General features: G+C 43.2%; 1 protein-coding gene, 1 long non-coding RNA gene and 1 other non-coding gene across 4 annotated transcripts; 2 read left to right on the top strand and 1 right to left on the bottom strand.

Annotated features, from left to right (window-relative positions):
• Positions 1-1,852: 1,852 nt before the first annotated feature.
• LOC132003542 (protein SLFN14-like) lies at positions 1,853-15,026 on the bottom strand. Of its 2 annotated transcripts, XM_059379076.1 has the most exons (7): positions 14,920-15,026; positions 13,770-13,988; positions 11,574-12,689; positions 9,969-10,097; positions 7,544-8,258; positions 6,628-6,778; positions 1,853-6,516 (listed from the first exon to the last, which is right to left on the bottom strand). In XM_059379076.1, exons 3-7 carry the CDS (start codon positions 12,631-12,633, stop codon positions 5,944-5,946), a joined length of 2,628 nt encoding a protein of 875 aa, XP_059235059.1. In that variant the 5' UTR covers positions 12,634-12,689; positions 13,770-13,988; positions 14,920-15,026; the 3' UTR covers positions 1,853-5,943. The 2 variants fall into 2 exon arrangements, with proteins under 2 accessions (XP_059235059.1, XP_059235058.1); XM_059379075.1 differs by having other exon boundaries at positions 1,853-6,778.
• A 5,889-nt stretch (positions 15,027-20,915) lies between these two features.
• On the top strand, positions 20,916-23,812 carry LOC132003200 (uncharacterized). Its single transcript, XR_009400159.1, has 2 exons — positions 20,916-21,377; positions 23,703-23,812. It is a non-coding gene; the product is annotated as an uncharacterized LOC132003200 (long non-coding RNA).
• LOC132004617 (Z30 small nucleolar RNA) lies at positions 23,482-23,578 on the top strand. Its single transcript, XR_009400572.1, has one exon. It is a non-coding gene; the product is annotated as a Z30 small nucleolar RNA (small nucleolar RNA).
• Positions 23,813-23,984: the final 172 nt, after the last annotated feature.

Genomic DNA, 23,984 nt, shown 5'->3' with positions numbered 1-23,984 from the left:
TTGATAACCAGCAAGCTCTACTCTTACAGATAGATAGATATGGGTATAAATATATTCTAAGGGATTTTAAAGGAAGAGGAATGTGGAGACTTTGCATTCTAAATCACCTTCAATGTCACAGTAGGAGAAGCCAAGATACAGCAGCATTTCCTATTAGGAGTACCTGACCTTGGATGAGTCAGGAATATGGCCCAAATCTAATCCTGAGATTTATAGAAGACAAAAGTGAGATTTTCCAGAATGATCTGGAGTCTCTGGGAGACGTGACAGATGTTAAATATAGGAAACAGTATAGGCTAGTCAGCTATTTCTCTTACAGTGGAACACAGTGCTTTCTAGAGATGAGTTTTACAGAGGATCCTGAGAGCAAACATGAGCCCCCCACCCCGGAGAGTATTTTCAGAGTATTTATACATTCTCAAGGTTAAGAGTACCATATCGAAGGGTCCACTTATTTACCCAGCGTGGACACCTACCAGACAGGAACCTTTAAGAAAATGAAATTCTCTGTGTCTCAGTTTTATCATCTCTAAAATGGAGATAATGTGTATCTACCTCACAGAGATGTGAGAATGTAGGCAAAGCGTTAGCAACCAGCCTTAGTTGCTGGTTGTACTAAGCACTTGATAAATAGTCGTATACAGTTACTTTAAATTTTGTACTTATTTCAAATAGAAGCTTCTCGGAAACAATTTTATGTGCAGCTTCCCTAAAACCTTAGGGAAACTGGGGCAGCTCAGCTTCCTGGGAAATCTAGTTTACCTCTCCACTTCTTCCCCTTTCCCTAAATGGGGTTCTCCATGCTACAGTTTCTCTTCAGAAAAAAAAGTCCTTGATGGTCAAAGACATCTTGTTTTGTTTTTTCTCTGAGATAGTACCATGCATTGGTTTCAAGTAACCAGAGTATCTTTTCTGTATAATCTTAAGTTTGTACAATGGTCCCATCTGTAATTCTCCAAGTTAAGATCTTCCTCTTAGGTCCTGGGCTAGGGTGATGAGCCTTGGTTTCATTCTCCATGCAGCTGTTTCTGAGACACCAATGCTCTTTTGTCATCAAATCTGATGTCAGCATCTTGTTCTCTCATTGGAGGTGACGCATCTGCATGGTCAAGTACAGTCCTTGGGCTTTTCCTATCCATTTCCCATCAAAACCCTACATAAATGAGGTGAGTCTTTTATCTAGGCTACCTTTTTGATCCAGGAATCTCCTCTCTGGGGATTTATAAATATACCAAAGAAAGAAAAGGCTGTATGCCTATGTGCCTGGCTTAATTTTAATAGTGTAAAATTATGATAGCCTGCAGCAAAAACCTTGACATCTCAGGTGGACGATAATAACCATGTATTTCTCACATAGGCATTTGTAGATGTGCTGGGTTTCAGTTAACGTAGCCAGGATCAGTCGAACTTGGCTGAGTGCCAAGTCCTTTTCCCATCTGTCACTCATCAGTGACTGGTGGGTTGCCCACACCTAGTCTTTGTGTGGCCAGAGAAGAAGCCCAAGAGAGCAGGCCTACTGCTGAAATGGTAAAGTCTCTGTGTGCATGACAACAACTGACATTTCATTGGTCAAATGAAGTCACATGACCACACACATACCATGGGGGTGGGAAATATCCTCCTGATCTAGTGTTAGGAACTACAAAGAGTATAGCAGGGAGAGTGATGAAGAATTGGGGACACTAATGCAATCTACAACAATACTTCACAAAAATGTTCAAAGGAGAAAATGCACACAGGATATAAAACTGATTGTACAACAGGATCATAACATACTACTTTAGGATATCAAAGAAGAATGCAAATAAATAAGCAAAAATGAAAAAAAAAACTTATGCCTGAATAATGAGATGGTAAGAGCTTTTTATTTTGTCTTTGTCCATTTCTCAAATTTGCATAATAGAATTATATCACCCTTCTTTTTCAAAGTAAATTTTAAAAAAATTTTTTTTAAGATTTTATTTATTTGACAGACAGAGATCACAAGTAGGCAGAGAGGCAGGCAGAGAGAAAGAGAGAGGAGGAAGCGGGCTCCCCGCTGAGCAGAGAGCCCGATGTGGGGCTCGATCCCAGGACCCTGAGATCATGACCTGAGCTGAAGGCAGAGGCTCAATCCACTAAGCCACCCAGGTGCCCTCAAAGTAAATTTTAGATGCTTATCACAGGTAAGTTACTTTATCAAACAAATAGTTTTATGCAGTATATTGAGAGTATATAGAAAAGTTTACATTTCTAAGTCAATTACTCTTAGCCCCCGCCAGTGCCAAATCTCAAACTCAAATCTAATGAACTTCCAGTAATCTGGACCTTTAATTTTGCCCCTTTCTAAAAACAGCTTAAATTCCTTCATTCTCTTATTCTTCATTATTTCAGTGCTGATTATTCTGCACACTGACCTCTTTGAAGGCTCCAAAATTAGCTAACTATTTCAATGAATAGAGGCATTGTCTCTAGCAGATTCTGATTTTCTGAAGGAAGCAAGTCCATTCAACAAATAATTACTGAGCACCTGCCACATTTGAGGCACTGCACTAGTGGCATTTGGGGAAATAAAGATGTGTAAGTGACCATCCTTACTCTCAGGAAGCCCACAGTCTGATGGGAAGAGAAATGTGTGCAGACATCTGTTTGAGAACAGAGTGAACAGACTTGGGTTCAATAGTTCTCAACCTGGTGTAATATTACAAACATCTTGATGACTTATTTATTTATTTATTTATTTATTATTTGACAGAGAGAGGGAGATCACAAGTAGGCAGAGAGGCAGGCAGAGAGAGGGGAGGAAGAGAGCAGGGAGCCTGCTGAGCAGAGAGCCCAATTTGGGACTCGATCCCAGGACCCTGAGATCATGACCTGAGCTGAAGGCAGAGGCTTAACCCACTGAGCCACTCAGGCGCCCCTTTCTGGGTGACTTTTAACAAATGCAGATGCTCAAGCCCATGCCTGGAGACGTTGAGTTGAGTGGTCTGATCACTAGGTTTTTTGTTTGTTTGTTTGTTTGTTTGTTTTGAGTAAGCACCACAACCAGTGTGAAGCCCAACTTGGGGCTTGAACTCATGACCCTGAGATCAAGACCTGAGCTGAAATCAAGAGTCGGGTGCTCAACCGACTGCACCATCTGCACCACCCCCACACACCAGATCACAGGTATTTTTAAAGCCCCTCTGACCCTGATTTTAATGAGTAGTCAGGGTTGAGAACCATTGAGTTAGGCTTTCTACTTTAAGCCAGACTAAGCCATTTGAGGAAACTAAGAACTGATAGACTCTCCGATTTGATATATAAAACAATTCCTTCAAAAATGAATTATTTTATCAAATAATATAATACATACAGGGGCGCCTGGGTGGCTCAGTGGGTTAAGCCGCTGCCTTCGGCTCAGGTCATGATCTCAGGGTCCTGGGACCGAGTCCCGCATCGGGCTCTCTGCTCAGCAGGGAGCCTGCTTCCTCCTCTCTCTCTCTCTGCCTGCCTCTCTGCCTACTTGTGATCTCTCTCTGTCAAATAAATAAATAAAATCTTTAAAAAAATATATAATACATACATATGGTTTTAAAAAGTTGAATGGTACTGAGGCTTGTGATTAAATGTAGCAGGTCCCTGTTTCTTCTGTTCTCCTACTCCCTCTCCACTTTTGGCTCTTTAAATTATTTTTAGAGAATTCACACATCTCCCATTATCCAAATGTTCCTGCACTGGTATCTTTCGCTTCATTGAAAGCTAATTAATTGTTAAACTCAATCTCTCCCACCCAAAGTACTCCCCAAACGCCAAGGAAACATAAAAAGGAGGAATTGAAGAAGCAAGAAGCAGGGGAGAAGTTTTCTTCAATCCATACATCAAGACAGCTGCCCATTGGGTTCAGACTGGCCCATCTGGTGGCCTGAGCAATTTAAAAAGGTTGCTATGAATGCTTTTCCAGCCCTGTCTGCTCTCCCACCTCTTGGAAAGCTGATGGGTCTTATCTGAAATTATAGCCAGAGGACTATTTGCACACTCTTTTTTTGCATTCATGACTCCTCAGTATCAATAAGGTTGTCTTAAACCTTTCCAGAAATTAAAACAATCTGGAAATAAGAATATTTCCAAAAGCAACTTAAATATCCTTACAGAACAGCGAGATTGCTTCACTCTTTGGGGGAGCTGACTAGAGAAAGGGAACTTTGATTTTTATTTCTATTTCACATACTTTGAAAAGAAGACATGACAGAAAGGTATTTAGTGATCTGACGATGCCAACAGCTACATCTCTGGCCGTTTAGAATGAGTTTGGCATTATCATTAAAAGTCTTTTAAGCCACAGAATGGCCACAAAAGGAGAGACCAAATTTAAGGTAGGAGGAGGGTGAAAGTTTCCTTGAGGAGTTGGGCATTTGAACAAGGACTTGACTGACAAGCAAGGATTTCAGCAGGTAGAGGGGCAGACGAGGGTTTGAAGGCTGAGAAGAGAACGCAGCCAGGAGCCAGGAGTGTGTATGGGAGGTAGAGGCAGTAGAGTTGCCCTCCAGGCTCCGTGGAAACTCAGAGTTAGATTAACATTAACACCAAGTCATAGCAGAAGAGCTTGAGGATGTGCAAAGACCTCTTAGAGACAGAATACTTCCCAGGCCAGCCGCAGAGTACAAGCAGTGTTGAGCCAAGGTGAATGTTATCTACCTGTGGAGAATGAATGGGAGCAAAGTATGTGTGTGTGTTGGGAGGAGGGAGGGGGAAGGCTGGTGGTCAACCTGGAAACTTTAGAAACTAGGAGAGAAGAGAAATTTCATCTGAGGCAGAGGATATGGACTACCTAGCCACCCTCAGCATTCTAAATTTGCTTTATTTTGTAAACTGGACCTGTCTAATCCTTGTGGTGGAAATATCCCTATTTTATTTATTTATTTTTAAGATTCTATTTATTTATTTAACAGAGAGAGATCACAAGTAGGCAGAGAGGCAGGCAGAGAGAGGAGGAGGAAGCAGGCTCCCTGCCAAGCAGAAAGCCCGAAGGAGGACTCGATCCCAAGACCCTGGCATCATGACCTGAGCTGAAGGCAGAGGCTTAACCCACTGAGCCACCCAGTTGCCCCCCAAATATTCCTATTTTAGAGATGATTGCAATAGTCTGACAATGCTTGGAGTCTTCATACATTTGAATGAGATTACCATTGCTGCAAAGCTATGCTTATATAATTTGGCCTCCTATGTTACTATTGAATAGACTGAAAAGCTAAAGTATCTGGTCCACATATTACTACAGTCCTCATTGTGAATTGACAGAGTGAGATTTTCATCTGTGCACTGGTTTTTTGTGAGTTTGATTAGCATAAAACCACTCCCAAGAGACTAATCCCTAGTTAACAAAAAGAGGAAATCAAGTTCTGGGCCCATAAAGCTTGAGACCCATAGCCAGTAGGAGGTCTGACCAAGGTGCTGCCCTTGAGAGACCGAGTCAAAGTTAGTAGCCTGGAGGGCATCCTACCTCCCACTCCCAACATAGGCCAGCGAGACTGGGGTACCTTAGACATATTGGGAGAAGACATAGAACAAAGGCTACATTAGGAGAGTAAGTCAGGGTACAGCATGGAAAGACCTGGAAATTGGTTTGGCTTAAAGACTTCAGGGACTCACTGCAGATACATTGGCAGGGGATGTCACACACTCTGTTCTCTATTTAGGACAACCTCTGGTCCCTGAAAGATGGACCGGACTAGGAAAACCAGAGGCAAGGGACCAATCAACAGTCCACTATGACTGTACAGGCAGGAGGTGATGTGGACGGGGAAGAAGACAATGACAGCACATAGAGGGGAAGGGTCAATCCCTAGAGACATTTTTGTGGCTCCATGCCATATTTACTGTGCCTCAATTTCCTCACTGATAATACGTGAGAAGGATTTGCTGCCACCTGCCTGGGAGAAGGGACTCTGCTCTTTCTGGCTGCCTGTATTGTGAGAATAACTTTCAGAAAGCGGCCCTCTTTTCATAGAGCAGGTAGAGGTGTTTAATGGCTCGTGAAGCAAAGCAGAGCTTATGAGCTTCTTCTGACAGGGCGCATTCTGGACTAAGCCCAAATACAATATTCCTCTCCAGGCCTGAAAACTGCTGAATACTGTCTAAAATGATGTGACTGCCCCCAACCCCGGAGGCCTGGCTGAACACAACCTTGGTTGCTCCACGGGTTTCAAATAATTCCATTGCTTTCAGCAGTGCAGGCTCATAGCGTCCTCTGTCCTCCCTTTTCCTGCACAGAATCGCAATGTCTTTGGGCCGATAGCCACCCTGGAACAGGTCGTGACACCTTTCTGCCACCCGCTTCACAATCTGTTCCATAGTCAGGTTCGCCTCTGTCTCACACACCCCAGGCAGGGCCTGGGCATGTGCTGCTTCCTCATAGGCAGCTTCCCTGAACAATGATAGTGTGTCTGGGGACATACCGGAGGGCGGATTGGCTTTGATTCTCTTCATTTCTTCCTTCATGACCATTGCTATTTCGAGAGCACAGTGGATCCCGTTGGTGATTGTTTTTCGAGGAAACTGAGCGGATGGAGGGGGAAGGCCATTAATATCCACATGATGAACTTGGAAAGGGTCCACAAAAATCCAGAGAATCCCACGATGAAGGTTTTCACTTTCAGCTCCCCTCACCTTGGGGTGGGTGATGCTCCTGGCCTTCAGGTACCAGTCTCCATATTTGCTGCAGAAATTCTCAGTCTCATCCATCACTATGTGTTTAATCTTTAGGAACTCCCCCTGTAAGAAGGTCTTCCGGGTCACAGCATGGCAGGTGGTTTGTTGGCTGTAAGGATGCAAGAGAAAATAAGGTTTCAGGCATATAAAGCAAGAGAATGCTAGGCAGACTGGAATGAGAGGCTAGTTCTCACCTAGAGTCTGACTCTCTGATTCTGGGGTAGCTTGAACACAACAAAACCCTCTCTACTTAAAAGTGACCTGACAGACAGAATAATATATAATTGCAAACCTTACTCTTTGAGGCTATCTAACTAAATCTGCATGGGAAACTTTTTGAAATGAACCCAGGTAGATTTTTATTTCTATTGCTAGTCTCTTTCTGCAGCTTGGCAACCTCTGAAGACAAGCCTATTACATGCAGAGGAAATCTCAAAAGTAATTTATGCCTGTTACTACGATAACTTAAATTTCTGTCCTTTTTAGAGCTGGAGAACAGGTCCCTAGAGACAGAATTTTATGTGCAAAAGAGATATGAGCTAGTACAAATTCCTTTAAAGCAAGTCTTATTTCCCCCACTTACTTATAGTACAAAACCAAAGCCTCTCGAGATTTTGGTAAGGAAAATGTCAGGAGGTTCTTAGTTCTGTTACCTGTCAAGTAGGGTTACAAGTCTGCAGGGCTATGCCTCTCTGGAACTGCTACTGTGTTTCCTTAGCTCAATTTTCCTTGATGGTATGTTTCAGTATATTAGAGGAAGCAAGATACAACCAAATTTAATATACATCTAAAAGCACAAATTAAACTTCGGTGATCCTGGGGAAAAGACTGACTTAAAGTGTTTATTTTAACCAAGAGTTAGTGGAACCCTTACGTCACATAATCCTTTAAGGAGTCACTTTCGCAAACATAAAGGATCTCTTTAGCTTTGCACTGGAACAAATCCTTAATTTTCTCCATGATCTTTATGGCCAGGGCTGTCTTCCTGGTTCCTGGAAAGCAGTGGATGAACAATTCTCGTGTCTCCTGAAGGCTTTCTGAAAGCGACTCACACTGCTCCTCTATGAGCAAGCTGAAAAATTCACAGCCCAGCTGGTCACTCAGAAGGGATCTAGAACACAGTGAGACTACGATAAGGGCTTGCAACAAGTCTTCCATGTCATCCTTGGTGGCAAGCCTGTAGGATGTGGGATAGTGCACGGGGATTTCATCAGGGCCATGCTGTGTGCTGGACAGGTACAGCAGCCTCGGGATAACACACACTTTCCCTGTGTAACCACCGACAGTTCCCAGTTTCTGCTTTAACTGATGAGCAGTATTTCGGGCATACTCAAGCCCTCCATTCCAACCAGGGTTTATTAAGATCGTATAGAGTATCAGTGAACTGTTCACTGCTATTAGGAGAGCATCACACAGGACATCCTGCTCCTTCCTTAAGCCAACATCACTAGCCCAGCTTCTAGAAAATACCACAATCCCTTGAGAACAAGGATATATCTGTGTCTTCATTAATTCCTTGAGTCCTTTATGATCTGAGAAGAGCTTCTTACAGAGGGATTCTGGTTTAAATTGTATCTCTTCCCATGTCACTGAAAATGCAAGAAATAGAAGTTACTAATTAAGATTTACAAAAGCATATTGTAAGTATTCCTGCAACATCAGAGGAAGAAATGAATCTAGCCATGGCACTATGGGTTTCCTTGGGTGCAAAGAAAGCACCCCCTCTTTATTTTGATGTAGTCCCAATAATTTGGTTTTGCTTTTGTTCCCTTGCCTTGGGAGACCTATCTAGAAAGATCCAGTAATCACAAAACTGGGTACTTATCTGAAGAATATGAAAACGCTAGTAGGAAGGGATATGGGCACCCCTATGTTTATTGCAGCATTACTTACAATAGCCAGATTATGGAAACAGCCAAGTGTCCATCAATAGATGAATGGATAAACAGGATGTGGTATATAATACATTATCCAGCCATAAAAAGAATGAAACCTTGCCATTTGCAATGACACGGAAGGATCTAGAGACTTATCTCTAGGGAGATAAGTCCGAGAAAGACAAATACCATATGATTTCACTCATATGCAGAATTTAAGAAACAAAACAAATGAACAAAGGGGAAAAAGGACACAACCCCCCAAATAGACTGTTAACTACAGAGAACAATCAGATGGTTATCAGAGAGGAGGCGGGCTGGGGAGGGTGGATAAATTAGTGAAGGGGATTAAGAGGACACTTATCTTGATGAGCACCAGGTAGTAAATGGAAATGCTGAATCACTGTATTGTACACCTGAAACTAATATAACATTGTATGTTAACTATACTGGAATTAAAATTAAAAATTAATTCATATTTTTTTTTAAAAGAAAGCACCTCCTCTCTTCACAGGCTAGGACTCTAAAGTTCCTATTTCTGGCAGCTCGTGCAGGGGAAGGTGCAGGAGGAGTCCTCACAGAAAAGTCTGCTGGCATTCCCTCCTCAACCGGAAGTGGCCCGCTATTGCTAGGAAGGTATTCCCTCCTGCTACAGGTTTCTCTCTCTCTCTCTCTCTCTCTCTCTCTGTGTGTGTGTGTGTGTGTGTGTGTGTGTGTGTACCTGATGCTTCAGGGAAGTAAGAACTTGCCTTCAGGACATTGATTGTTAACCTGTGGCAATTTTGCCCCCTAGGGGACCTCTGGCAACATCTAGAATATTTTTTGTCATGACTACAGCAGGGCTACAGGCATCTATAGTGGGTAGAGGGCAGGAATGCTGCTAAACATCCAACAGTTCATGGGGCAGCCCCTCTCAAAAGGGATTATCCAGCCCGAATGTCAATAGTCTCCAGACTGAGAAGCCCTGCTTTAGGATGTGTCCAGGTGACCCCATGGCTCACCATCTTCTTATTGGAAAGCCAGGGGGCAGTTCTCCTGTGGTATAGACTTAAGGAATTTAGACTAAATTCTCTCAAATTTGGAACACAAAACCATATGTGACTGGAAACCCTAAAGCACCCCAAAATGTAGTGTGGATACAACAACTAAGAATCAAGGGTCATCATGTTTATTGTTTCAGGACCATTACATCTGCTGAATCCTACATTTGACCTCCTCTAAGGAGAAAGCCTTGGACTAATTACTACCAATTCCTCCCAACTTAATTTTTTCTTTTTTTTTTCTTTAGTCAACTCTATGCCCATCGTAGGACTCAAATACAATCCAGAGATCCAGTCACACACTCAACTGACAGAGCCAATCAGGCGCCCCCCAACTCAATTTTAGAAAACAGTCCTTTCAGCAGAAATGAAGAAGGAATACCTGGAAACAGACGTTGTTGTAGAGGTCTCTTAAATTCTAGGACTTTCATGGGAGATGATGGACTTCCCAGTGCTGTTGGAACTGGGGTGCACAGGGGAAAGCTGGAGTCAGTGGTCAAACTGGCAGTTGCTAAACAAATAATGGGAAGTTGTTTCAGATCAAAAAGAAAACGCTTTTCTTTCCTTTTTTTTTTTTTTAAAGAGGGGGAGAGAGGGAGGGTGGTTAAATGGGGAAGAAAGAGAGAATCTTAAGCAGGCTTCACACCAGCACTGAGGCTCACTCAGTCTCATGATGCTGAGATCTTGACCTGAGCCGCAATCAGGTCAGATGCTTAACCGACTCCACCTAGGTGCCCCAGAAACCGCTTTCTATTTCTCGTACTGCTGTTGACATCTGCTGTGCATCGTGCCTGAGCCCCTCTCACACCTTCTATGCCTCAAACAGTTCACATATATTGGGAAAGGCAGCCTGGGGACTCCAGCGGTGTCACCCATCTTCAAAGTCACTGTGTGACTCATCTTGGGCAAGTCATTTGTCCTCTCTCCTGTGCCAAAGTGAGCTGGTGACCCCTACATTTTCTTCTAACTCTAATATTCTGATTCTGCTTCAACCCTAAGAGGAAAGGCAGGGAGTGGGGAGGATCAGGAAAAGTTAAGCACAATATTTTTTTTATATTGTTATAATGTGTTTAAGCCCCCCATTCAAGGTTTAGATGGAACAGAAGGTGGCAGGATCTCTAGTTTGGGGTGTGTGTGTATATGAGAAAAGTAAACTCAAATTTGGGACCAGAGGATGGTCCAGCAAAATCACTCAAGTCTTGATCCCAGCTTCTTTTATCAAATTGGAAACATATTGACCGTGAAGGCAAACTGATAAGCTTTTTTCAGCCAGTAGGTCCTTTACAGATTGATTAGAAATCACCAGGGCTGTTTCCCAGCCAAACTGAAAAGGAAGTGAAAGCACTGGAAGTCGACCTCCCCCACCACCAGATCTGCCTAGCATCTCCTTTTTGCATGGTTTCCCTCCCCACTTGGTGGTGTCCCAAGCCCGCTGGATAAGGTGTTAGTTCCTAATGTTACAGGAACCATTCAAGTTTGTCAACAAGCTTCCCTGGAAAGAATTAGTGGAGTCATCCTTAAACAGCATTTCTCTCAAATACCATCTTTAGAGTGACACATTTTGTCAGTGCATGTTTAATAGGCAGTTACCGTGCATAAAAGAGAACTTTCACTAATTCATGGCTGATGAGATAACTTTCCCAAAGTGGACTAACATCCAAGCATTTCTTGACCTCAAAGGTTCATATTCTGAGTCTTTGGAACTTGAAAAATATATTTCTCTAAGATTTTATTTTAAAGTAATCTCTATACCCAACATGGGGCTCAAACTCACTCCCTGGAGATCAAGGGTTGCATGCTCCACCGACTGAGCCAGCCAGGGACCCTGGAACTGAAAATGTATTTTTTTTTAAACCCTGTAATGGGAGAATATTTGCAAGCAAAATAGCTTTCTATGCTTCAACTAAAACACCTGATGGAACAGCCGCAGGAGACACAGAAGGGGCTCCTCCCTGCGGACGGGATTGCAACTTCCCTTCTGTTTTACCTGACTGAACACCCAGCATCATGGCCACCCAGAGCTCTGCCGTCAGCCTTGTGACAGAATTATCCTTCATGATCCAGCAATCCGGGGTCTCTGAGAATACAACACAGCAGAAGGGCTCTATTTGAATCGCACAGACGTAGCCGTACAGGACGTCTTTCTGGTACACATTCAAGATTTTGATAGTGAAATGCACTTGTGGCTTCTCACAGCAGAAGTGGAACGTTGGCAACTTTTCTACACAGTTCTCTATTTCTTTTTTTAGTAAGTCAGGGTTCACTTTTTCTTTCTTACATCCAAATACTTCTTTGCTCTTATCATCTACCCCAAAAATGAGGTATCCCCCGAGGGTGTTGGCAAATGCAGAAACATAATGAGGCAGCATTTCTTTAATCCGGGGAATGATCTTTTTGGTGGTGAACCTTTTAAACTCCACATGGGTTGACTCAGTAAAATTGAGTTTCTCCTTATATGTGAGTTTGTCCTTTTGAAACAACTCTGAGGCAGACATCCTCATGTCTTCTTCTTCCTGAATGTCTCTGTTGGGAACTTTCTGAGAACTGAGCTCCTTCACCCCTGATCTCCCTCTTTGGGCTCTAGACTGCTTCTCTCTGAGGAGCTCCAGGGAACTGACCGCATTCAGGTTGACTGTGGAGGTCACAGCTCTCTGGTAGAGATTGGAGCACAAGCTGCAAATCCGGAGGGGGAGACTGAAAACATCTGGGCTCCAGGACTTCACAAAAATCAGGAGATTGTGCCCCTGTTGCATATAGTCAAGGTATTTCTGTGAACCGGAAGGAAGGAGCTTTTGGAAAGAAGTTTCCAGATCCTGTCCCAGCCCGTGGCATTGGTAACTGTAGGTTTTATCATCAATCTCCGCTTTGATCATACCTCCTCCAGAATTTAACAGGGCACACGTGGCCTGGATGATTTTCTTATTCTCAGTTCTTTTCAGATAGCCATTGGTCATCTTCTTCCTGTTCTCTTCTCCAAAAGTCACTCTGCCCACGTGTACAACTGTCTCGGGATAGAGCATTTCCATGTCGTTCTGGAAGCTGGCCATCCCACTGGCCCCTCAGCGCTCCAAACAGTTAACAGAAGGAGATTCCAGTAACTAACCTGGACAGAAACATTGTTTCTACATTAACAAGAATGCCAGCAATTACAATATTTTCTTCAAAGTCATAAATTTTTGGAGATCCATTTTAATATTAGAAATAATCTTAGATATTACTGGTCTCTAACAACTTTGCCAAGACCCCGAGCCTTTCCAGCATGAACGGGCATAGATGAAGATGAATGCTTAATATTTTGCCATCAAAGAAAAATTACATTGCTGACGTTTTTAGTTGTTTTTCATTTAGAATCAGAAAGAATCAACAGTGAGCCCAGATCTAAAGGGCTTGGCTTGGCACAGAAGCCAAAGAAAGTTGTTGGAAAATACGCAGAAACAGAGATTAAAATTAGAAGATGCTCCTATTTATAATTCAAAGGAGAAAGGAAGGAAGGCAATAGAGAACTAAAGGAGAATAGTCTAGGGGCATATGTGATGTAGAAGGTCTTGCTATAAAAACAAATATATGGGGGCGCCTGGGTGGCTCAGTGGGTTAAGCCGCTGCCTTCGGCTCAGGTCATGATCTCAGGGTCCTGGGATCGAGTCCCACATTGGGCTCCTTGCTCGGCCGGGAGCCTGCTTCCCTTTCTCTCTCTCTGCCTGCCTCTCTGCCTACTTGTGATCTCTCTCTCTCTCTGTCAAATAAATAAATAAATAAATAAATCTTAAAAAAAAAAAAACCAAACAGACAGATATAAAACTTGGTATTCTTTATGCCCTATTTTATACATTTAAAAAATTCTACTCCTGAAAGAATGTCTATTGATACCAAAGGCAGAAATAAGTGTAGCTCCTCAAAGCTTCTTCTAAAAATACATTTCTTCAATACATCTCTCCATACAGAGTGTGAGGTAGGAGCAGGAGTATTCTTTCCCTCCTCAATAGTTCTGCCCTGTGCCGTGGGAACATCTGAGGCTTGGAAGAGGCCAGAGCCTTTGGGACACAGTCCTTAAGTCAATGTCCTTTTCACTTCACAGACCAGAGAAGAGCCACCCAAACTGAAATCAGGGCTCTGCAGCTAATGTTTCAGAAACAACACCCTGAGCTTTTGTTAATGGCAAAAAAAAAAAAAAAAATTTACTAACCCAGATGAAAATTCTTCCTCTAGGAGAAGAAAGCCATTTCTTCTGTGTGATCTTCGCCAAGCAGAGGCCATGTGGGTGTTGTTTATACCCACAAAGGGGGAAAAAACAGGCATCCTGCAGGATGGCTATCCTCCTTTGCCATTAGTTTGCTCTTCTCACTTCCTTCAGGCAAACCAGAATCAACCTGATGAATTGTTTTTTTTCATCCAGGAGCATATTCTGGAGGTAAATGTACAAAGAATGGCTCATAGAGAAATTTCTGATAACATTGTGTTCACATAATGGAATCACAGAAGTAATGGAGGAACTTTAAAGATCTTCCAGCCTAACCATTTATCTGATTAAGAAAAATTATTTAAGTAATTTCTATACACAACATGGGGCTTGAATTTATGACCTGAGATAAAGAGTCACATACTCCTTCGACTGAGCCAGCCAGGGCCTCCCTTTTGTCTGATTCTTAAGTCCTCTCTATGATATCCCCAACTCCCAACAAATTGCTTTCCAACAACTGCTTGAACACCTCCAGCAACCAGTAACTCACTACTTCTCAGATTAGACCCTTCTATTTTCTGACAATTGTGTTAGAAATGGCTTCCTATGGGGCGCCTGGGTGGCTCAGTGGGTTAAAGCCTCTGCCTTCGGCTCAGGTCATGATCTCAGGGTCCTGGGATCGAGCCCCGAATCGGGCTCTCTGCTCAGCAGGGAGCCTGCCTCCCCCACTCTCTCAGCTTGCCTCTCTGCCTACTTGTGATCTCTGTCTGTCAAATAAATAAATAAAATCTTAAAAAAAAAAAAAAGAAATTACTTCCTGATTTTTCAGTTGTAATTTGTCTTCCTATAATTTCCACTGTTTGGGTCCCACAGAAGAAATCTAATTGCTTTTGAACTAGCAGACCTATACTCTCTGGACTGCCAAGTCTCATGGATGTTGCTTGGGTGCCGATAATGACTATGATAGATACAAAGTTTTCCAGATTCTAGTTTCATGCGAACATCCTTTCTACACTTTCCCAAATTACTCACTCGCTGTCTTTTGCCAGTTTACAAGTTAGCTACTCTTTTACTAAGCCCTTTGTGTTCTCAAACAAGAATTACCCCTAAGATGAGATGGATGAGATTTTTAAAAAAATTATTATTATTTTTTTACCTGATGCTCTTGCTTTTCCTCTTGTTGTTTCAGTGCCTCGTCTGGCTCTGGTCTGAATATTTGCCTTCTGTCACAGCTCCTGCTGCCCTTTGATATCAGCCTGGGAGGAGCAGGAACTCTGCCAGACTCCCTTGGTCTTCATAACATTGACCCACTGAGGAAGGCTGATAAGGACTCAAGAAAAGCCTATGACAGGGCAGATTAGCAGGCCAGGCTCTGACCTCTGGGAGTGAATGAAGTGGTAATGGACACATTCAGGGGTTTTCAAGTGAGGGGCCAAAGCTAAACTTCCCCCCTCTGAAGATCGGTGTCACGTCTGCCAATCTGCATTCAGGCGTCTCCTGCCCCAGCTGACATCATTTCTTCATTTTGTAGTTCTACATTTATTTTAAATTAGGCTGTCCTGTACATGTCTGTTATGAGAATTGCCAGCATATTCCATTGCCCTCCAAATCACTTGTTCTCTCCTATCTACCGTTATCTTCCTTTTCCTGCTCTTCCTTTTTGTTGGGCACAAGACCCAGCCTAGAAAAAATGCTCCTTGGTGAGGGGCTGACTATTCCTGGGTGAAAGGATTACGCGCGATTTTTTAATCTAATTTCTTTTCCTTTCCTTTTTGTTTTTCTTTAACTTTTTGTCTTTCCCAAATGTCTACACTGAACATCAATTGTTTTTATAATTAAAACAACCCGATTAAATGAAAAAAATAAACAGATGAGGGAGTTACCTCATTTGGGGATGCTGGTTAAATTGGAGCAAGCTTGGGGGTGCCTGGGTGACTCAGTCTGTTAAGTGTTTGCCTTTGGCTCAGGTCATGATCCTGAGGTCTGGGGATTAAGCCCCTAGTCAGGCTCCCTGCTCGGCGGGGAGTCTGCTTCTCCTTTCCCCTCCCAGTTTGTGCTCTCTCTCGCTATCTCTGTTTCTCTCTCTCTCAAATAAATAAATAAAATCTTTAACAACAACAACAACAACAACAAAATTTAAATTGGAGCAAACTTCTCGTAGTAGGCTGAATAATAGCCACCAATGATTATGATTATGAACTTGTAAGTCTTAACTTATAAGGAAAAGAGGTCTTTGTAGATGTGATTAAGAAAGGATCTTGAGGGGCGCCTGGGTGGCTCAGTGGGTTAAAGCCTCTGCCTTCGGCTCAGGTCATGATCCCAGGGTCCTGGGATTGAGCCCCACATCGGGCTCTCTGCTTGGCAGGGAGCCTGCTTCCCCCTCTCTCTCTGCCTGTCTCTCTGCCTACTTGTGATCTCTGTCTGTCAAATAAATAAATAAAATCTTAAAAAAAAAAAAAAAGGAATCTTGAATGAGGGGATTATCCTCAATCATTTGGATGAACCCTAAGCCCAGTGTTCTCCTAAGACAGAGGCAGAGGGGTTGTGGTATACACAAAGGAGGTGGTGGCAATGGGACCAAAGAGACAGAGAGTCCAGGGAGTGATGTGGCTACAAGAGAAGGAATGCCAGCAGCCCCTGGAAGCCGGAAGAGGTACAAAGTGGATTCTCCCTAGAGCATCTGGAGGGAGCCCTGCCAGCACCTTGATTTCTGTCCAGTGAAACTGATGTTGAACTTCTGGCTGCAAGAGAATTCTCTTGTTTTACACGACCAAGTTTTTGGTAAATTGTTTTGGCCAAAGGCCTGCTTTCAGCTTTTTGACTTCACTTCCAAATTCGGTCTCACTTTTAGTTCTGTTATCTGCCTTAACTCTCAGCCTCACTCTCACACTGAAATCCTTTTGATATTACTTTTGTTTAGAAAGAGAAAAATGACCGTCATTTACTGGAGATGCGCTTTGGGGTGCCAGGGATCAAGCTGGGAATGTGGCATACCACACGGAAACAGAGATTACATGGCCATAGGGGAAGAGCAGGGGCTCAAAGCAGGTCCGCCACTACAAATGCTCCTACTCCTTCTGATGTCTTTCAAGTTTGGGATTTGGGATTGCTTAGGACTCTTCAAAATCAGAAATCTACCTAAACATCTCCCTTTTTTTAACCAGTAAAGAAAAAGAACATTATTTGGGCAGGAAACTAGGAACTGGATTGTTTCCTCCTCTTCCTCCCTTTTTCTTCCTTCACCTCCTTCAGTTCCTCCTCCTCCTTTTTCAGTGCAAATTGGGAGAAAGAGGGATAATGTGAATGATGAGCAGAGGAAATTTCTCTTCCTTCTTTGAATTTCCCTAGTTAACCCCCCTGGATATGAATGGTTAGGTTATCAGGCCAGAGAGGATCTCATATCCTGACTCCATGATACAAAACAGTTTGAAATCAGTAGCTTGGACAATGCTTTTTCTTGGCTCTTAGGAAAATGATCTGGCCGTGCTGTTGCCAATCGGCTCAACACTAGAGCCTCCAGTTTATTTAAGGTGTGTTTATTCACTAAGAACTTCAGTTTATCAACAGGAGTAGTTAGGCTACAGCCCTTGCACATACTAGACACAAACTGCCAAATATCAGCCTCCATCTATTCTCAGTTCATTCACAGAGATGGTTCCAAGACTATGGAGAGCCCAGTGAGCAAGAGGAACAGTGCTGGCTCTCCCTCACCACTACCTGACTCTGTGTAAGTCCCTCAACCTTCATTTTCTCATTCGGTTAGTTGTGTTTTTTTTTAAGGTTTTTATTTATTTATTTGACACACAGAGAGAGATCACAAGTAGACAGAGAGGCAGGCAAAGAGAGAGAGGGGGAAGCAGTCTCCCTGCTGAGCAGAGAGCCCGATGCAGGGCTCAATCCCATGACCCTGAGATCATGAGCTGAGCCGAAGGCAGAGGCTTAACCCACTGAGCCACCCAGGTGCCCCTGTTTGTTTGTTTTTTATTTGTTTTGTTTTTGAGCACCAAAGATATTAACATCCTTATTCTAGCATTCAGTAGCTTTGTGAGACATTGGTTATGTAAATCTAAGCGTCAGATGCCTTCTGTGCAAATTGGAGATCATAATAGTGCTTTCTTTGTACAATTCTTGTGAGAATGAGATGAGATGATGTACTTAAAGAGCTTAGCATCGTGCCTGTAGTACCATGTCCATTTTTTTTTTAAGATTTTTTATTTGTTTATTTGACAGACAGAGATCACAAGTAGGCAGAGAGGCAGGCAGAGAGAGAGAGAGGGAAGCAGGCTCCCTGCTGAGCAGAGAGCCCGATGTGGGGCTCGATCCCAGGACCCTGAGATCATGACCTGAGCCGAAGGCAGCGGCTTAACCCACTGAGCCACCCCAGGCGCCCCTCCACCATGTCCATTTTTATTTGATAAGAAATTATGAAGCATTTACCGTGTTCTGTATGTGGTGCTATGCTACACGTCACAATAAAAACTGGCATCTAGTGACTGCCTTCTTTGGGCCAGCTATGCAATTTTGATTGTCTCAAATTGTCCTCATAGCAACTTGTAAGACATGCATTCTTTTCACCATCTTATAAATGAAGAAACTGAATTCTGGGAACTAAAGCTCAAGGCCACACATCTAGTAAGTAACAGAGCTGGGATTTGAAACTCTGTCGATCTAATTCCAAATCTCATTTACCAGCACTGCCATGCAGTGTTACTCTTGGCCAGAATGAGACACATGTCCTGCTCACAGTCTAGACAAGGAAAACATGTATGAATTCATTGCAATATGACATATATAATAACATCAGGTGAGCACTCTGCTGTGTGTTCTCTATGTGCTCATTCAACTCTTTGAACAGCCGCAAATGTATGGCCACTATACCCTAGCACCACGCTGGAGAGCTAACAACGGATGAACAGTGTGCTCTGGGTGTTCTGAGGAGTGACAATAACTATGCTCTTGAGAATAAGATTTCATAAATGAGGTGGCATGTGGGCTGCAACCTGCAAATAAGAATGTACCAGGTTGAGAGGGAGAAATGGGGAAGAAAGGGGAAACCAGGGAGAAAAATAGCACATGCAAAGAAAGACCCATTATCTTCATTGTCTAACCTCCCATGTCCCTAAAGTACAATGGAAATCCTCAACAGGTCTGGTACAGAAGACACTTCATTTTTCTTCATTCTTCCCTTTTATTTCTTCATGTTCTTTATGAAGGAATTGTCATCTGAAAATGGAACTGGAGGATATAAAATGAAGAATCTCACACATGTGCCTGTAGGAAAATAAAACTTAAGGACTGAGAAAATCATTTCCCATTGATTTGTGGCTTATGGAAAGCTGACATTGGAATTTTCTTCAATGATAGGGAGTTGGTCAGGGGTTGTCTCATATCAGCCTTAGAAAGTTTTGCTCATGGTTTCCAGAGGTCTGAACAAAAAATGACCCAGGTGGGAATGGTCTTGCAAAAGAAGCTGGATTGAGTTTTGTTTGTATGACTGGACTGGTTTTGTCTGCTTGGTGAATTTTCAAAGCTGGTCTCCCTTTGTTTTTTATTTTAACAGTCTCTGAGCTCTCCTTACATTCCCTGCCCATATATATAGTCAACCCCAAACCCTCAAGAAACTCACTGTTGTTTCCTACAGTTTGCATGTATTGAATGGCAACTCCTCTATTGCTGAATAAACTCATCTTTTTGACAATTTTAAGCTTGCCTCAGTTTTCCTCTTTATTTACGTTGACACTTTCTACCCATCCCTGACACTCATCACATTCCTCACCTGCCTTTCATAGGCCACCTCTCCATTCCTACTGCCACAATCCTAATTTAGGCTGTTAGCTCCCACTTAGACCATTGCAATCACTTGCAATAGCTCCCCTTCTTTCACTTTGCCTTCCTTTGATCTTTTTTTTTTTTTTTTAAGATTTTACACTTGATCTTAGCCAAAAGGCCAAGAAGCGATAATGAGATTTTGTTTATTTATCTAATAGAGAGAGACACAGCGAGAGAGGGAACATAAGCAAGGGGAGTGGGAGAGGGAGAAGGCTTCCTGCAGAGCAGGGAGACAGATGGGATGCCAGCCTTGATTCCAGGACCCTGGGACCATGACCTGAGCTGAAGGAAGATGCTTAAGGACTGAGCCACCCAGGTGCCCCTTCCTTTGATGGATTTAAAAACACAGGTGCATATAGTTTTCTTAAGTAAGCTCTGATCACCCATCTCCTCTGACTTTGAAATCTTCAAACCTCCCACTACCTCCAGAGTAATCTGCATAGCCAGCAAGCCACCATCCTTGACAAAGTCTTGATTTGTCAGCTCAATCTCCTACCGCCCCTTTTCTTTAGCACTAATAGTGGTCCTCAAACTTCGGTGTGAATGAGAATCCTCCATGGGGCACCTCTTAAAAATACAATTCCCTGGGCTCCAATCCCAAAATATCTGGGTTGTGCCCCAGGCATTTTTGGGTTTTTGTTGTCTTTGATGCTAGAGGACATATACATTGTCAAGTTTCTTCCTGGTGTTTCTAACTCACCGAATTTTTTGAAACACTATACTTTTTCGACTTTACCTAAACTTAAGTTCCCCAAGCTTTCTCACTTAATTCAGGCGTTAAATTATCCCTTCTTCCAGAATCTCCTGATTTTTAAAAATCTATCCAACTTTCAAGACTCAGATCAAATGCCACCTTTCCCAGGAAGTCTTCCCTGCGCATTTCTTCGATTTTTGGCTGCACTTTTCTTGGGGCACCTCCAACTTATTGAGGAAGCGTCCACGCGCCCGGCCAGCCAGTGTTCCGCAAACAAAAGGCACTTATCCCTCCACTGCCCACCCCCAAACCCTAGCCCTCCCGCGGGAATCGGACATGCGCAGTAACTCCTGCTGATCACTATCCGAATCGGTCATTTTTCCCGGAAAGCCAAGGCACAATTCTCTCAGATGCCCTTTGCAGTTGGGAAGCAAGGCACGTCCCACTGTCCAAAGGCGGGAGTTGGGAGGAAGGTAGGAACCATTCAGACCGTAGAAACGCGTTAGCTTTGCAATCGAACAACCCACACGAAAGAGCCTGCCGGAAGGCGCTTCCGCCTTTCGGCCCGCTCCGCCCCCCCAGGTGGTCACCTCGCTTTCCGATTGGCTGCCCCCACGTGACCCACTGGCGGCCGTAGGATTGGTTGCGCTGCGAGGGCTTTACTGGGCTAGGGGACGCCCGCGGGGCAGCGAGGCTGAATCCGGCGAGAAGCGGGAAGCGGGACCGGGACTGGGTTTAGCCGGCCACCGAAAGGCCGAGGGTCGGCTGCTCTTAGTCTCTGCTAGGCCTCCCGAGATAGGGCGTAGGAGCTTGAGGAGTTCAGAAAGCGGGTTGCGGACTCCTGACTGGGACTTTGGTTTGAGCCCCGGCTTCGGCCTTTCTCGCATTTCCCCGCAAGGACGGTTCCTCTCAGTCTTTGCAGAAGTTGGGAACGTTGGACTTTATTTTCATTGTTTGGTCGCGGGTCCACTGTATGTAAGCACTCGTTGTTCTGCGCCAGGCATCGTGGAGACAGCTTTGAGGTAGAAGCTAGGGGAGGGAGGGCTTAGGGATGCTTGAGGTATGTTCCTTACCCACCTGCAATGTTGGAGGTAAGTTGGCTTTATATATTGGGCTGATGTTTTTATAATCGAGGAGCTTAAGGTTTTGGTGGAGGTTGCCAGGTGACTGAATTGTTTAACGTTTGTTCATTTATTGACCCTCGTCCTATGTACCAGACACCGTTCTGAGTGTAATGGATGCAAAGGCCGGTAAGACGCTGCCCTGGTTCTTTGGGAACTCTGTCAGGGGGCTGGTGGGATAGACGGGATGTGGGGGAAGTGCCTGGGTGAGTAAGTGATGGGATGCGTGCTGTGGTGGGAGAAGTGCTGTGGAGGCAGAAGAGAGGATGGCTGAGGGTTGGAGACCACTTTACTGAGAAGGTGAAACTGTAATTAGGCGTTCTCCAGATTGCAGGGGCTGAGGGAGGTACTCCAGATGGAGCAAAGTGGGCTGAGGAAGAGAATTAGGGACGTGTGCTGGCTGGGTATGGTGGGAGCTCACTTGGAGCTCTGCTCCCAAGTTGCATGCTTGTAGACAAAGTTCTCTCAGCCTCTGCTTTCCTCATTTTTAACATGTACTTCACCTGTAGAGGCTGATGAGCTAAAGGCTCAAGCAGAACCCCTGTAAAACAGGCGCTTTGTTAATTTCTCTCTTTTAATGGAGTTTAGTTGCTGAATGGCCAACACAGACCAACACCTGCCAGTTTTAAACTAAGGAGTATCAATCTATTGACATTTAAAAAAATTTTTTTTATTTATTTGACAGACAGAGATCACAAGTAGGCAGAGAGAGAGGAAGGGAAGCAGGCTCCCTGCTGAGCAGAGAGCCCTGATGCTGGGCTCGATCCCAGTATCCTGGGATCAGAACCAGAGCAGAAGGTAGAGGCTTTAACCCACTGAGCCACCCAGGTGCCCCTCAATCTAATGACATTTATAGATGGCTGAAGGAAGCATGCGCTGTCTCCAGAATGGTAACTTCCATTCGGTAGGATGGGGAGGGTGACATGGTGATCCGAGTACTTTACCATGTCGGTGATAGCGTACCACCAGCAGGTGTCATTTACAATAAATGAAATGCAGTCAGCCGCCTTATTCAGAAATTGATTATTCAGGTTGTGAATTACCTAGACTTTGCATTGCTTTTTTTTTTTTTTTTCTTTTTAAGATTTTAAGTAATCGCCATACCCAATGTGGGACTCAAACTCACAATTCTAAGATCAAGAGTCCCACGATCCACTGACTTAGCCACCAAGGAGCCCCTGCATTGCTTCTTTTATCTTGCCCGTGGCCTGAAGAAAGTTGACATTAAACCTCAGATTAGTTGGTAGTGAAAAAATAGAAATCTGATAATCAGACCTTTGTTCTCTTTCAGTTCTACTGTTAGTTAATTTGCTGTGGACCTTTGGCAAAACATAGTCTCTCGGGGTTTAGCATTCTTAAGATAGAAGATTTCAATATAAAAACTTTATGACTATACTTTTTATTTTTGTTGGCAGCAGAATTGTAAATCATATTTTTTTTTAAATTTTTTTTTTTTAAGATTTTTATTTTTATTTATTTGACAGAGAGAGATCACAAGTAGGCAGAGAGGCAGGCAGAGAGAGAGGAAGGAAGCCAGCTCCCTGCTGAGCAGAGAGCCCGATGTGGGACTCGATCCCAGGACCCTGAGATCATGACCTGAGCCGAAGGCAGCGGCTTAACCCACTGAGCCACCCAGGCGCCCCTGTAAATCATATTTTTACATTAAATGAACAGAAGGCTACTTTATAATGGAATTTAGTCGAAGATCTTTCCTAAAGCTTTTGCTTTAGAATCAGACTGTAAATCCCTTCACAGATGTCTCTGGAATTTTATCATGCATGGTATTTGGACTCATTAAAAAAAAAAAAAAAAGTTTTTGAACCAAAAATGCTTCTCCATGCCTATATTTCAAAAACAAAAAAGCTCCTCAAAACGAAAACTTCCTCAAGTTTGCATTTTTTTTGTACAGCAGTCTGTAAAGCAAGCATAGTGGAAAATATTTATTAAAAGCCCATGGTTGATTGAAACTTAACTATATAGAAGCCTTTATTTTTTCATAGGTTAACCTAAGTCTTCTTGGAATCGAAAAAAAGAATGGGCTGCTCTTAGGTATTTAAGGATGTGAAATACAATGATGCGATGATGAGTGAAGTATAGTCTGACCTGGTATTGCCATTGCCTCAGTGCTGGCTCTGACCAGGGTATGATTCTTTAATCTTCTCTCTGAGCTGATTCCGGTTGTGGTTTTTCCACACTGGAATGTTCTTTTCTATTTGGATACTGATTTTATTATGTATAAGAGTGTTTCTTGGATACTCTTTTGGATTGCTGATACTTTCATCTTTTCCTTCTTAGGTTGAGAATCTGGCTTTGATATCTTCGTGGAGGACTACATTATTTTCAATCCTGAATCTGGTTCAGTTTTCTTACTGATTTATTACTTATTAAAAATGTTTGTTTAATTAGCTATGGTGTTTGTTTTGGTAAAACCTTGCAATTTAACAAGAACTTTAACAAATATCCATTACATTCTTCTTATGATACAGAAAAATGTTAATATTTTCAAATTCATAGGTTATTCCATTTCAAAATTTAATTTGATCAACTTCATGCTATCAGAAAATGTGCTTTGAATTG

Source organism: Mustela nigripes, chromosome 16 (assembly GCF_022355385.1).
Source record: "Mustela nigripes isolate SB6536 chromosome 16, MUSNIG.SB6536, whole genome shotgun sequence".
NCBI classification, from domain to species: domain Eukaryota; kingdom Metazoa; phylum Chordata; class Mammalia; order Carnivora; family Mustelidae; genus Mustela; species Mustela nigripes.
The sequence above is the reverse complement of the archived record's forward strand: the minus strand, read 5'-3'. Positions and strand labels throughout refer to the sequence as shown.

Excerpts from the sequence above, each read along its gene's own strand:
- LOC132003542 (XM_059379075.1), bottom strand. The coding sequence starts at position 12,633 with ATGGCCAGCTTCCAGAACGACATGGAAATGCTCTATCCCGAGACAGTT. Across the intron at positions 10,098-11,573 it reads GATGCTGGGTGTTCAGTCAG|CAACTGCCAGTTTGACCACT; the intron begins GTAAAACAGAAG and ends TTATTTGTTTAG. Across the intron at positions 6,779-7,543 it reads TCCTTAAAGGATTATGTGAC|CCAACAAACCACCTGCCATG; the intron begins GTAAGGGTTCCA and ends GCATCCTTACAG.